This window comes from Electrona antarctica (genome assembly GCF_951216825.1).
Source record: "Electrona antarctica genome assembly, chromosome: 17".
NCBI classification, from domain to species: domain Eukaryota; kingdom Metazoa; phylum Chordata; class Actinopteri; order Myctophiformes; family Myctophidae; genus Electrona; species Electrona antarctica.
Window position 1 is genome coordinate 32,264,697 of NC_136798.1, and position 15,675 is coordinate 32,280,371.

General features: G+C 43.9%; 1 protein-coding gene across 1 annotated transcript in view; it reads right to left on the bottom strand.

Annotated features, from left to right (window-relative positions):
* Window positions 1-1,716: 1,716 nt before the first annotated feature.
* LOC306940981 (uncharacterized protein) overlaps window positions 1,717-15,675 on the bottom strand; it is a 121,102-nt gene continuing 107,143 nt past the window's right edge. Inside the window, exon 4 of the mRNA XM_079526284.1 lies at window positions 1,717-1,855. Within this exon, the coding sequence (XP_079382410.1) occupies window positions 1,779-1,855 (77 nt within the window). The 3' untranslated portion in view covers window positions 1,717-1,778. The remainder of the gene's footprint in view (window positions 1,856-15,675) is intronic.

The window sequence follows — 15,675 nt, forward strand, 5'->3', positions numbered from 1 at the left end:
ATTAGACTGTTCTAAACGTATGGGTCGGGGGCCCACCGGTGGGCCAAGAGGGTACTGCAAGTTGACCCCCAAATCATTTTCCAAACACTCTCTCTCTATACATGCGCGCACGCACGCACGCACACACGCACGCACGCAAGCACACACGCACGCACGCACGCACAGGATACAAGAAATTAAGAATGCTCGCACTAAAACAACACTCGCACTAAAACACACTCGTCCCGAGTCAAACGTAACCTCAGTAAAACTATGCCTAAACCCAACCTTATTCCTACACTTAACCTGAGTAAATCTAATGCCTAACACTGAACATATTCCTAACCTTATCCTCAGTAAAGCGTTCTGGTTACCGAGCGAAAATCATGTATCTCCTCCAGATCCTGTGTGCGTTTCTTCAGTAAATGATTCAACGATTTGCCACCATTGATGTCTAAAGACGTCATTTGGTGTTTTCAGTGTTTACGATTGAGGGTGCTCTTGTGTGACCTGTGAGAAATAATGCGATCAAAAACAATTGATCACCTATCAAAGGACAGTTTTTTTGTTTGTTTGTTTGTTTTTTGTGTGAAAACAAGCTATATTCAACTGCCACTAACTAAAGAACGGAACATAGCGGAAAAACGTATACAGAAATGTGGTGTTTGCATAGTCATAGAACAAAATATTATATATATATATATATATATATATATATATATATATATATTGGTCTCGAAAGATTAGTAAAAATGCTGGCAGCGGCATCAGACTCTTCTAGAGAAACTGTGGCAGTTAATGTCCTACTTGATCATACTACAGCGTTACACAAAAGTATCAAAAGTAGCTTTCATCTACCAGCTCATATCACGCAATATCACAATATCTTTTGAGCGGCTATGTTGACGGCCTTGCAGGCTTATTTGAAGACCTTGCAGGCAAAGGTAGATAGCATGTTATGCAGACAGATGCCCGGTTACTTTGTTGACCATTTGATGCATATACAGTAATCTTGTGTTCCAGAGTGTCTGCTAAATGCCTAAATTGTAAATTTTGACAATTTTTTAAAAGTAAAAAAGAAATCTTTTTTTTAATTGCCTACATGCTCAAAATAGGGACACCAGGTTGAAAGTGTGTAAGTCTGTCTGTGGCTTTTATAAACCCACAGACAGACTTAAAAAATCACACCTGTGTGAAGTAAGTGGTGCAACTTTGTGTGGGGGGGGGGGTTCCAGACCCACAGGAACGCACCCAGGGTGCCGGCCCGATTCCGGTGAGCTGCCCCGCGTCCGAAACGGTTGAGAAATGACAGAGTTACCGTGTGGGGGTCCCTCTACTGTACCCTCTACTGTACTGTACTGTCACTGTACTGTACTGGCCCACCCGAAATCACCATATATACAGTTGATATGTGCGTGTGTTTGTGTGTGTGCGCACAGGTGGTGACAACCATGCTGTTTTCGTGCTCAGACGCACCCACCCACCCAGCCACCCACCCAGCCACCCAGGCACACACATAGTCACTTAAGGAAGTGGTTGCACCACTTAAAAATATTTTATCCAACTATATTGAATCCTTTGGAAAGAAAAAACAGCAGCTTTGGACAGCATGCTGACAGCAATGATAATACAGTGTGTGGTCACATGGGTGTGTGCTCTTGTATTCCACATATACTAATGAATTCAGTTGTAGCCACAAGCCAACACCAAGCTGTCAAACTACCTTTGTTGTCTTGTCAGGCTTTGTGTGAGGTTCCTACCCCAGTTAGGATGCAGGAGAGGGTGGACACACTTCACAATCAATTGCACAGACTCCACTGATTGTCAATTCCCCAGGAAATTGTTCCAGCTTTGTACTCAATGTGTGTGTAGACCTCTGAGGAGAAAAAAAGACGAAAAGAAAACAGGTTATTGCCTGGTGGTGTTGCTTTTGAATAAATACATGTGCATGTGTATACGATACATGCATAGCATACAGTAGCTGCATTCTTGTGTGTGTAATGCATGTGCTTATACTTTGCCAAATGTGTTCCTGTGTTTGGGTGAATGCTATAGAACTACATTTCAAGGACGCCCAGTTTAATAGGTTCCATTTGTATTTTGTATACTCAGAGTCAGACATGTGAGGGTCCATTTGGTTCCATTTGTACACTCTCTCACAGTCACAGATGTGTAAGGGTCCATTTGGTTCCATTTGTACACTCTCTCACAGTCACAGATGTGTAAGGGTCCATTTGGTTCCATTTGTACACTCTCTCAGAGTTACAGAACCGTAAGGGTTCATTTGGTTCCATTTGTACACTCTCTCACAGTCACAGATGTGTAAGGGTCCATTTGGTTCCATTTGTACACTCTCTCACAGTCACAGATGTGTAAGGGTCCATTTGGTTCCATTTGTACACTCTCTCAGAGTTACAGAACCGTAAGGGTTCATTTGGTTCCATTTGTACACTCTCTCACAGTCACAGATGTGTAAGGGTCCATTTAGTTACAGAACCGTAAGGGTTCATGTGGACGCGTGGCTGGACCATGCAGTGGTACTTATGCCATAGGACAACATTCGCTTTTGTGTTCCCAACTTCCCGTTATTGTTTTGGGTAATACTGTATTTGAAAGCATAATATAGTTATCATGCAGTATTCATGTCTAAAGTGCATTTGTTTTTCCAACCACATTTGTGGAGTCTTAAAAAAAAAGCAGAACATACTTCATTATAGATCGTTTGGGATCTCGATACGTTCCCACATGCAAGCAGGATATTGAGGTCACCCCCGCAGATATGTCAACAACCGGGTTTACCACATTTCCTTTTTCACTCCTGCTTTCTCTCCGTCCTTTCTTATTTAGAAGGCTTGTGTATCCTAGGTTGAATGCTCAATACGCTAAATTAGAGATGTCTGCTCCACTCTTCAGTGATAACAGTTTAACACCCAAACTTTGCTCATTGCAACTCTCTCCTCGCAAAACGCGTCGGGTCACCGCACGCTTCAACGGCTGTCTCGCCGTGGATGGCCAGGCTGAGTGGGCTTCATGGAATACAACTAGACTCTAGACTCTACATTTTCCACTGCAGAGAACACCCCCCTCAATGCAGCTGGTTGTCATTGACCAGTGTCCTTGCAAACCAGTGTTGATTTTGACAAGACATGTTGAGTCACAGTTAGTTTTAGTTTGTAGATCTGCTATTTTCACTAGTTTGGCCCCAGGGAGACATGACATTTCTCTTTGGGTCACAGGCAAAAACGTTTGGGAATCACTGCTATATACTACTGTATAGCAGTAGTACAGTATACTCAGTATACTGTACTACTCATAGAGTATATAAAAGGATAGAGACTGATCTGGCGCGAAGCTCCGCCCCCTCCGCTATTCATGTCAGTGGAAGTTGCTCAGTGGCGTTTTGAAGCACCCGGAAGACTGCCGGAAGTACCGTCTCAGAACGTCTACTTCCGCATTTGACCACCAAATTTTGGTGGTCAAATGCGGAAGTGCAACCGAGCGCTCAATGTTAAAGCCCAGCTGCACGGGGTTTCCCGGTCATGAATCCACGGGTCCGCCTGTAGTCCCTCCTCCTACCACTAGGGAGGAGAGCTTCAACGTTGAATAGCCTCACTGGCCCCTTGGTACTACTGCTATACAGTAGCTGTGGCTCAGGAGGTAGAGCAGGTTGTCCAATGATCCATGGGTCGGCGGTTCGAATCCCGGCTCCTCCTGTCTACATGTCGAAGTGTCCTTGGGCAAGACACTGAACCCCAAATTGCTCCCGATGTGCTGGTTGGTACCTTGCATGGCTTCCGCCGCAATCGGTGTATGAATGGGTGAATGTAATGCACAATCTATGTAAAGCCCCTTGGATAAAGGCGCTATATAAATGCACCATTTACCATTTATATAGCAGTGAAGGGTCCATTTGGTTCCATCACATACAGTATACTATACTGTATGTGATGCTAAGGAGGATCTAATTCAGTGGTCCTCAAAGTGGGGTCCGGGGACCTCCAGGGGTCTTTGAGGGGGTTCCGAAAAACTCTTGAAGAAATGTGACAAATTTGCGAAACATAACACAACTCTTGTATGGGGACCCCTGGTTATGGGGTCTCTTGTATGGGGACCCCTGGTTATGGGGTCTCTTGTATGGGGACCCCTGGTTATGGGGTCTCTTGTATGGGGACCCCTGGTTATGGGGTCTCTTGTATGGGGACCCCTGGTTATGGGGTCTCTTGTATGGGGACCCCTGGTTATGGGGTCTCTTGTATGGGGACCCCTGGTTATGGGGTCTTGTATGGGGACCCCTGGTTATGGGGTCTCTTGTATGGGGACCCCTGGTTATGGGGTCTCTTGTATGGGGACCCCTGGTTATGGGGTCTCTTGTATGGGGACCCCTGGTTATGGGGTCCGCAACAAAATACATAATTTTGGACATGAAAAAGATTGAGAACCACTGATCTAATCTGGAAGAAAACGGCAGATCTTGTGGTATGTATGTCAACCGTCCCTGAATTTGGTAGAAGATCATGTTTTTGTTTGCTTTTGTAGACCATTCTACTGTGTATCTGAGGGCACTTCACACCTATAATTCAGTAGATTTGGTGCATTGAGGTTGAAGTTGCAACACTGTTACATTGCATTTATCATTTGGTTCAGTTAGCGTTCGTGCTGCACTTTGACAAGTGCACCGAGCAATTGTAAACAAATGTCACGGCAAGTTGAATCGGCCGCACAATTATAGGACAGAATTACCAGAGGGAAAGTCGCTGACATTTTCTTGTGTCACTGGGGGTTACCACAAAGTTGGATCTGGTGGGGTGGGGTGAGCGAGGTATTAACTGCAGGTCTGAACCTGGGGTTTCTAAATGTTTTTTTTGTGGCTTTCGCCTTTATTTTATATTTTTTATGGAGGGACAGACAGTAGGCTGACAGGAAATGGGGAGAGAGATGGGGGGGAGACATGCAGTAAAGGTCGTCGGGATCGGGAGTCGAACCCACGGCACACTGCCAGACTGGATTACCAGCCAAGGTGCCTGGACCATTGAGCCATGGCCCAGGCCTGAACCTGGGTTTTCAGGGCAACATATTATACTGTATATCATCGCCAATAAAAGCACTGCCTACTGAACAATTCAACCTCCCATTCCTGTGGAGCTCGGTGCACAGATCTCAGCAAAACCCTTTGGGACTTCCCTGATGATTTTGTTATGCGGTATAGATTGCTATGCTGTATAGATTCTCCTCAGAGGGAGATATATACTGTATATCCTCGTGAGCTTCTTGAACTGTGAGCTCTTGGATGCAAGCAATATCAAAGCCAAATTCACTGTGTTTTTGAATACCTATATATGATCCTATACAACAGAGACAACAGCTAAGCCTACAACTACTTATATGATATCATTGCTGACAGGCAGAAACCTCTTATCTACATATTCATGTTATGTTGTTTTTGTAAATTATTGCCCCTACTTGATCATACTACAGCATCACACAATAGCATCAAAAGTAATGTAACTTCGCAATGTGTTTCGAGATTGTGGATCTAATTGATGATAGTATTGATGCTTTTGAATTAGCAAGAGTTTTGGACATATGAGGTTTCCACCCGAAAGACAATATGAAATAAAGTCACACACACACACACACACACACACACACACACACACACACACACTTCAATTCAAAGGGCTTTATTGGCATGAGAAAACATACGTTTACATTGCCAAAGCATAAAGCACAATACAACAATACAGCAATACAATCAAAACACACACACACACACACACACACACACACACACACACACACACACACACACACACACACACACACACACACACACACACACACACACACACACACACACACACACACACACACACACACACACACACACACACACACACACACACACACACTCCCTTTTGGTGACCACAGCTCGCTTCAACACAACAGTCCAAGGTACCAGCTGCTCCTTTTTAATGAAAAACCGGAAAAGATCATCAGAGTGGAGCTGGGCCATGTTGAGCCGGTAATACCAAGGGGGCAGGCAGACTTTCCAACGTTGAAGCTCTGGGTCCTAGTGGTAGGAGGAGGGACTACAGGCGGACCCGTGGATTCATGACCGGGAAACCCCGTGCAGCTGGGCTTTAACGTTGAGCGCTCGGTTGCCCTACGTCACTCAGGACCTCAAAGTTGAGGTCCTGGGAGGGACTTCCGGCAGTCTTCCGGGTGCTTCAAAACGCCACTGAGCAACTTCCACTGACATGAATAGCTGGGGGGGCGGAGCTTCGCGCTAGTTCAGTCTCTATTATATATATACTCTATGGGTAATACGCAGTGGAAAAGCACTGGGAAGCTTTGATGTCTAGAGGTTCCACCACGGAGGACATCATTGCACAAAGAAATGCTTCGGAAACAAGGACGTGAGTGTTGATCAAATGGAATCAATTTTTGGGTACTGCGTCGTACATTTCTCGCCTCAAATGTTTTCAAAAACATTCTTGAGAGCAATGTTTAGTTCAATATAAATGCACCATTTACCATTTTAAATGACATTGTGTGTTTATTTACATGGATGTCATGTTGGGTACAGCATAAAATCCAAGCAGTGCAGCAGGTGCTCTGAGCTGTTGATTAGACAGTGGACTGTTATAGAGCGGAGCGGTCTGTTATCAAGAAATAACACACCGCTGAATTTAGCGATTGACCAATCAGAATCAAGCATTCAACCAAGCTGTATAATAAGCCTATATAGAGCACCGAAGTCCTGACGTCACTGCCCTCTACTACCAGCAGAGGGCAGTGAGCTCAAAGGTTCCTGTATGTTTTTATAAGCATTGTACTCTCCATAGGGGGATTTTAGATCGCCTCATATAAGAACTGTGTTTGAAAAATAAACCGATCACCCCGGCCTTTTCACTCATATGGATATGAAGCATCGACTGAAGGTGGAAATGTACAAATATACCCAAAGAGTAACAAAAGAAGCGTTAGAAACGAGCCAAACAACCCAGAGACTACATTTCCGGGTAGGCTGCTTCTGCCCGCAGCCCGTCGCACAACAGAAACTGAACGTTAATTATGTTTATTTTTATTTTTATTTTATTGATATATAATGTATCGTGGTTAGTACGAGTCGAGTCACCACCAGCTGAGCTTACGTCAACGAGGAATCTCAGGAACGCAATATGTTGACAGCTGGGCGTGACGTATATGCTCAGCGACATTGCATTCATATGTAGTTTCAAGGCTTTTGCGGTCACATTAATTCCATTTTCTCTAGAAACTGGCTGTATCAAATATGAATGGACATCATTAACGACGCACAGCCACTCCCCTGACAGAAACGCCGAGGTGGTCGGTTTATTTTTCAAACACAGTTCTTATATGAAGCGACCTAAAATCGCCGTTTGGGGATCTCAATGCAAATAAACAAATACATGAACCTGGCGATTGACGACCTCTACTGAAAGTGACGTCAGACTTCGGAGCTCTATACTGATCTGAACCTCCAGTATTACACAAACAGGGGAAAAAAAGAAAAAAAATAGTTTTATTTCTTTACACTTATTTATTGTAATTTACAATAAATAATAAGCCTTTTCCCACAGCACTCAAAAGATTCACAGAGCCATTTCATACAGAAAATGGAGTCCAGACATAATTTCCAACTTATCACTAAATTGATCTGGTCAGCATTATACTCGATCACCCTCTCGCATATTATGTTACCCGCGTTGAAATCTTCCATCTTAATCAATTTCCCATCATGTTACATTATATGCATCATAATGACTTATTACCACATTTTGATAGATCAATCGTTGCATTCATCTGTATACCCCCCCCCCCCCCCCCCAATGCAATTTAATCTCAATCAATATTATTAAGTAAGCCCTCTTTCACTAAAGATTGTATTTAGATACTGTGACATTTTGTCACTTGTACACGGTAGTGGACTAAGTACATGTACTTGAGTATAAGTACTTTACTTGAGTATTTGTACTTTTGTATACATTATGACTGTCACACCGCTACATTTCCAAAGACAAATGTTTTACAAACTCTTTCTGCCATTTTTGCCACTATTAAAAATTGTTTGAACACACGCAATATGGAAAACCTATGGGAACATTTCTAAATTTCAATAATAGCGATGCAGCGATATTAAAAAGAAAATGCACTTTGTCATTTGTACTTTTAATGTAGTATGCTTATGTATTTTTTTAACTTTGATTATTTTAGAGGGATACATTTATGACATTTAGTTGACTAAAACTAGACAAAATAGACTAAAACTAGACAAAATAAACTAAAACATTCCAGATGACAAAAACTAAATGACCGATACAAGATACTGTGCTGTAGTATGATCAAGTAGGGCATAGGAGTATACTTTGTCAAAGTTAAATACTTTGTCAACTGCTTGTACAGTTCCCGACCCTGTGCAGAGGCCTCGTTGAGCATATACAGCAGTGTGACAAACCACTTTACATTCAAACGCCACTGTAATGTCACCTGAATTAATATTTTATATAACTAACTCTATTAACAATGCTGTGGGAAAATGTGTTTGCGTTCAGAAGAACATTCATGGCTCAGCAATTCTCTAAATAACGGTAGCTGTCTACTAAACTGCTGCTACTGAAGAAGTGCTACGCCTCACAAAGTCACTTTTAAACTGAAACGACGGCAGTAATGTTAAAATGGGGGGACAATTCAAAGAAGAAGGTTTTTATTAACAAATAGAAGGAAATAGGCAGCACATTAGCTTTTTTGACAAAACCCTACTTTTACAACAACAACAAAACGGTGCCGTTAAACATGCAGAGATATAGAACTAAAATAAAGTTTGTTCTCATTAAAACAAAAAACGCAAAAGGCTTTTCCCTGTTTTAATTAGATTTTAGTTATAATATATTTGTTATACTGAGAAACCAGTAAACGTGAGAAAAACGGGGCGAGGAGTGCCCTGTTTCAGGGCCGCGGAAGAAACGGGGCCGAACTGGCAGGGAGTACAGCAGCAAGAGATGAGGAGACCTCTGTTACGAACAAATAGGCTTTAGCAATTATCAGAATATAGAGGGAATTTACCACTTTTGACAAAAAAATAATCACTCACTCGGAGTGCACAAATGTTACAAAATTGACCTTTGTACATGCTCAGTTTTCAACTGAACACTCAGGATACTGTGCAGGAACCGGAGATGCCAATTATTTTTGCATCACACTAATGCGTGCATAATGTTATTTCAGGCAGAGTGCGCGTCAGTGCTCCTTCAAACCGATGAGCGGTTTCACAAAATGAACATGATCTTGTTGCTAAATGTAACGTACCAGCCTTCCACCTGTCATTTCTAAACTCCGGGAAGTCATGGAACGATGATGTTTTAACAATTCAAGCGGTCCCATTATCTGGGAGCAGTCTGTCACCGTGCCACTCAGCTTTTTCACTTTAATTGTGCCTGTGTAGCGTGACAATGTAAGCTGTCAACAGCATGCACACACTGTGGGTTATTTTATTTACCTCCGGCATGCATGCCGACCTGTTCTCCATTTCTCTCTAATGACAATAAGACCAAAATAAAATAAAAACTATTTCCCAATTCTACAGACGATACCCGGGCAAAGTGTGTTGGCCATTGTCAGTTGTCAGTCACTCATATAGGGCCCTATTTTTTGCGTCTTAATTACCAGGTCTTATGACTTAAAGCAGTTTATGTAACATTGTTTTTTTTAATGAATAAAATGTAATTTTGTAACAATCTGTTAACACAATCTAACTTATACAAGTTGGGGTGGTTGTATTGTGTCTCCCAGCTCTTCTATTGAGACATTTAGATCGTGTCAAAGGTCATGTCTCACCTAGACACAGGATCTGACACAATTTTGACCCTATTATCTCAAATGGTAAACATTTCAGCACTTGCGCAGCAAACCAGGTTCAAATCCAGGTTAGAAGAGGAAAGTTAACCTGGCACAATAACCTTATGAATTGAATTTGATACAAAAAAAAGGGAGGTTGCCTCACCCTGGTGTCCCCATTTAGAAACCCTGGTGTCCCCATTTAGAAACCCTGGTGTCCCCATTTAGAAAATATTTGTGTGATAAATCTACACTCCAAATCCACACAATGGGGGAAATAAGTATTGCGCGTGTCAACCTGTTTTTTTCTTCAGTAAATCTATTTCCAAAGATGTAATTCATAGGAAATTTCTACCAGACATTGGTATTAACTTAAATAATCCACACATGAAAATAAGTCACGACATTCAAGCCCATAAATAATAATTATGTGTAATTAAGTGCATGTATTAACACAGGGGGGGAAAAAAAGTACACAGTGGAGAAGCCTTTGACAGCGTCAAGACACTTGTATGTAGTAAATAATCAGCCACACTGCTCAGGTGTGGATTTTGACCCATTCCTCCACACAATTACCATTCAGGATGAACCCTTATGAGCTCCAACTGAGCCTCATCATCAAATACCACACAAACCTCATGAACCAGCTCTGGTTCTATTATACGAGGATGCTGGTGCTTTTGTAAGGGGATTGTGTGAATGTGTGTGCTGCAGCATCAGCATGCCTTCTGGAAGTTGAATAATTAATCCATGACACACTCAATTGGTTACAATAAGCAGCACGGGGGGGGGGGGGGCAATTCACTCCAGAAATGACTGTCTCCTCTCCTCGTGTGCTCTGGCCTCCACTTATCGATTAGTTATCCATCCCTTCAGAGTGTCTCTCTCACACACACACACGCACACGCGAGCACGCAAGTGCAAGCCCAAACATTTTTTGCATTACTATATTTGTGAGGACAACGATTTTCTGATTTATTTATTTTTTTTGCCGTTTTGCAGCTAAACCTAAACCCTGAGTTATACTCAGTTGTAGCACCGGTGTCGCACAACGCAAATAGCTGAGCTTACGTAGAACGCCTATATTTTTGGGTGCATGACGCTGACACGGGACTACACTGCATGACTCCCAACCCTAATGCATGACGCTGACACGGGACTACACTGCATGACTCCCAACCCTACACACACCCCAACCCAACACACACACACACACACTGCATGACTCCCAACCCTAAAGCATGACGCTGACACGGGACTACACTGCATGACTCCCAACCCTAATGCATGACTCTGACACGGGACTACACTGCATGACTCCCAACCCTAATGCATGACGCTGACACGGGACTACACTGCATGACTCCCAACCCTAAAGCCTGACGCTGACACGGGACTACACTGCATGACTCCCAACCCTAATGCATGACGCTGACACGGGACTACACTGCATGACTCCCAACCCTAATGCATGACGCTGACACGGGACTACACTGCATGACTCCCAACCCTAAAGCCTGACGCTGACACGGGACTACACTGCATGACTCCCAACCCTAATGCATGACGCTGACACGGGACTACACTGCATGACTCCCAACCCTAAAGCCTGACGCTGACACGGGACTACACTGCATGACTCCCAACCCTAATGCATGACTCTGACACGGGACTACACTGCATGACTCCCAACCCTAATGCATGACGCTGACACGGGACTACACTGCATGACTCCCAACCCTACACACACCCCAACCCAACACACACACACACACACTGCATGACTCCCAACCCTAAAGCATGACGCTGACACGGGACTACACTGCATGACTCCCAACCCTAATGCATGACTCTGACACGGGACTACACTGCATGACTCCCAACCCTAATGCATGACGCTGACACGGGACTACACTGCATGACTCCCAACCCTAAAGCCTGACGCTGACACGGGACTACACTGCATGACTCCCAACCCTAAAGCCTCATGACGCTGACACGGGACTACACTGCATGACTCCCAACCCTAAAGCCTCATGACGCTGACACGGGACTACACTGCATGACTCCCAACCCTAAAGCCTCATGACGCTGACACGGGACTACACTGCATGACTCCCAACCCTAAAGCCTCATGACGCTGACACGGGACTACACTGCATGACTCCCAACCCTAATGCATGACGCTGACACGGGACTACACTGCATGACTCCCAACCCTAATGCATGACGCTGACACGGGACTACACTGCATGACTCCCAACCCTACACACACCCCAACCCAACACACACACACACACACTGCATGACTCCCAACCCTAAAGCATGACGCTGACACGGGACTACACTGCATGACTCCCAACCCTAAAGCATGACGCTGACACGGGACTACACTGCATGACTCCCAACCCTAATGCATGACTCTGACACGGGACTACACTGCATGACTCCCAACCCTAATGCATGACGCTGACACGGGACTACACTGCATGACTCCCAACCCTAATGCATGACGCTGACACGGGACTACACTGCATGACTCCCAACCCTAATGCATGACTCTGACACGGGACTACACTGCATGACTCCCAACCCTAATGCATGACTCTGACACGGGACTACACTGCATGACTCCCAACCCTAAAGCCTGACGCTGACACGGGACTACACTGCATGACTCCCAACCCTAATGCATGACGCTGACACGGGACTACACTGCATGACTCCCAACCCTAATGCATGACGCTGACACGGGACTACACTGCATGACTCCCAACCCTAATGCATGACGCTGACACGGGACTACACTGCATGACTCCCAACCCTAATGCATGACGCTGACACGGGACTACACTGCATGACTCCCAACCCTAATGCATGACGCTGACACGGGACTACACTGCATGACTCCCAACCCTAAAGCATGACGCTGACACGGGACTACACTGCATGACTCCCAACCCTAAAGCCTCAAACCTAACCTCTAAATGACGAAAGCAACTAAAACTAGAAATAGTGCCCTTCTGGGCACAGGTCTCCACCAGGAGGATAGGACTGTGTGAGATGTTTGGCAAAATGTTTAGGATTAATATAAACATGTTTTTGAGGCATTTTGTTCCAAAAATGTGTTTTGCAAAAATCAACCTGTTTGTGGCGCTATAACAGGCCAATGTGAAAAGGGTGGGATATATTCCTCAGCCTAGTAAGAAAATGTGTGAAAGATTTCACGTAAATTGCATGCTGCGTTCATGATTTGAGGCTTTTGTTCAAAACGGGGCAATCTTGCAAACTGTGAAAGCTAATTATAGCCAATTAGGATGGAATATGAAATATCGGACAGATCCGACTTGAGCACATGACCATAGAGATAGTGTGTAACGATTTGTGAGATTTTTGGACAGAATCTGGAGGAGTAATATCAAAAAATGTGTTTTACAAAAGTCGGCCTCCTGGTGGCGCTATAAAAGGCAGATGCGGAAAATGCAGGTCAACGGTTTGTCCTTGGCCTCTAGGGAGTGTGCATGCAACGTTTCACGCAGATCGGTGCAGTTTTAGGTAAAAAAATTGAAAAGCTGCCTCATGGTGGCGCTATAACAGGCCGTTCTGGAAAATGTGGGGCAGAGGTTCATCGTTGGCATCCAGGGAGTGTGTGTGCAAAGTTTGGCATCGACCGGGTTAACGGTGCCGGAGATTAGCTGGTAACAGACGGACGGACACACACACACACGGACGGAGTGCAAAACATACTCTCTCCCCATGCCTTCGGCCTGGTGGAGACAACTATGACGAAAAATGCCCATCGACTACCTTTTCACACACCACACACACACACACACACACACACACACACACACACACACACACACACACACACACACACACACACACACACACACACACACACACACACACACACACACACACACACACACACACACACACACACAGCGACTCATACCACTCAAGTGGACATCCACTCGCCTGTAAGCGCACGCCTCTCTCCCTTCCTGCATAATGCAAATCCATTATCAGAAAGGCAGGCGGCACTGGACCAAATGGCATAAGACCGTCCACTTAGTATGCACTTATATAATCATTATCATAATGCGCTTAAGGTGCTGCGGTTTCAAGAAACCAGCTCACGGGACTGAGGCGACCATTTAGCATTCAGCCCACCTTGAATACTGCTTCTTTATACTTGTCAACACTTTGCTCTCGGTGAGAGAGATACATGATAATGAGAGATGTAGTAAACATACATATGGCAGTAGAAATGTTCTTCTTAGGGGATTCACATCCTCCCACTGACAGCAGTGATTTTACTTCAAGTAAAAGTATCAATACCCTACAGTGCCCATACCCGAGACAGGGTTGGCGAAAGGGCCTTTCTGTGTGGAGTTTGCATGTTCTCCCCGTGTCCCCTAGGGTAGGTACCCTTCAGTAATCATCAGTAATCCTGCACTGTAACCGATTGGTGTAATTTCTACAATAAAAATGTACAGTAACTTATTGTTGGGTCATTTTACAATGTATAACTGTATTTTGCAATGCATTATGGGAAAAAAACCATTACAGAAACTTATTGCATTTTCCCACAGTAACATATTGTAAAGATTACAGTCAGTTGTGTTCTTATTGTAAAACGTAGCTTTACAACCGATTTCTGTAATTTCTACAATAGAAGTACAGTAACCTATTGTTCTGTCATTTTACAATATTTAAATGTATTTTGCAATACATGTATGCATTGTATAACCAAAGACAAATTTATTAAACTTTCAAACAGCAATTTCACCCATTTCTAAGTCTTCTAGACAGTTAAAACTAACACCATTAGATTTCCCTTACTTGACATAGGGGAGGGGAAGTGTATTTAGAGGAATCCTTAAAAAAATTGATTTTTAGTGACCTCCAACGCGTAAAAATCAATTACAAATCCAAAATGTGTCCGTTTGTTTTGAGCAGGACATTTTTTTCTTCGTCTCATCAAGCTGAATCCATTGAACTTGGTCCTGAGTCTCTACGACACTTCTAACTATCAAAGGTCACGCCCGTGACCCCTGTGCGGCGTCGAGCCCCTTTTAAGCTATAGTCGACAGGGAAAAACCAATTCTTCTAAAACAAAGGGTGTCTATCCATGTCTGAAGCACGGGGAATCCAATGGAATTGGTTTCAAGTCTCTACGACACTTCTAAATATTTTAGATATTTTTTTAGACACGTTTTTTGGACCCCACAAACACAAATCTTTTCTTTTTTTTTACAAAAACTACTTAGTCTGACTCACTTTCTCACGCTGGATTTAATGGAATTGGTCCCGTTGAATACAAATGTTTTGTTATCTTTCTAGCCTCTCTAAGGCCTCTAAGTCAAAAACCATTGGATATTAGAGGCCCATCTTTTAGTATGTTATATAGCTTGTCAGGATGAACAATCTGATATGTGTTTCTCCACACACGGTCATGTGGTTCAAAAAACTAGGGTTAGACTTTGACGCGCGATAGCTCCTCCCACAAAGGTTGAAAATGGGCGTGCTTTACATCCACGCATAGCTATCGATTCGACGAACGCGCCAATATGTGTCTCCCCGCGCACGGACGTGTGGTTCTCAAAATTAGGGTTAGCATTTCACCATTCAATACACTGTGAGGTTTAGCATGTCTATACGGCTTGTGGATTACAGGTCAGAGTTGGAGAACTCTTGCTACGGGTGTCGCACGAGAATGGTGGACATATCGGAGCGTAGATTTTGGAGAGCTGTACGCGCAAATGTGAATTACTTGGCTGACAGACCTATCGTTCCCGAGCTATCGCGCGTTGAAAACTAACCCTAACGCTA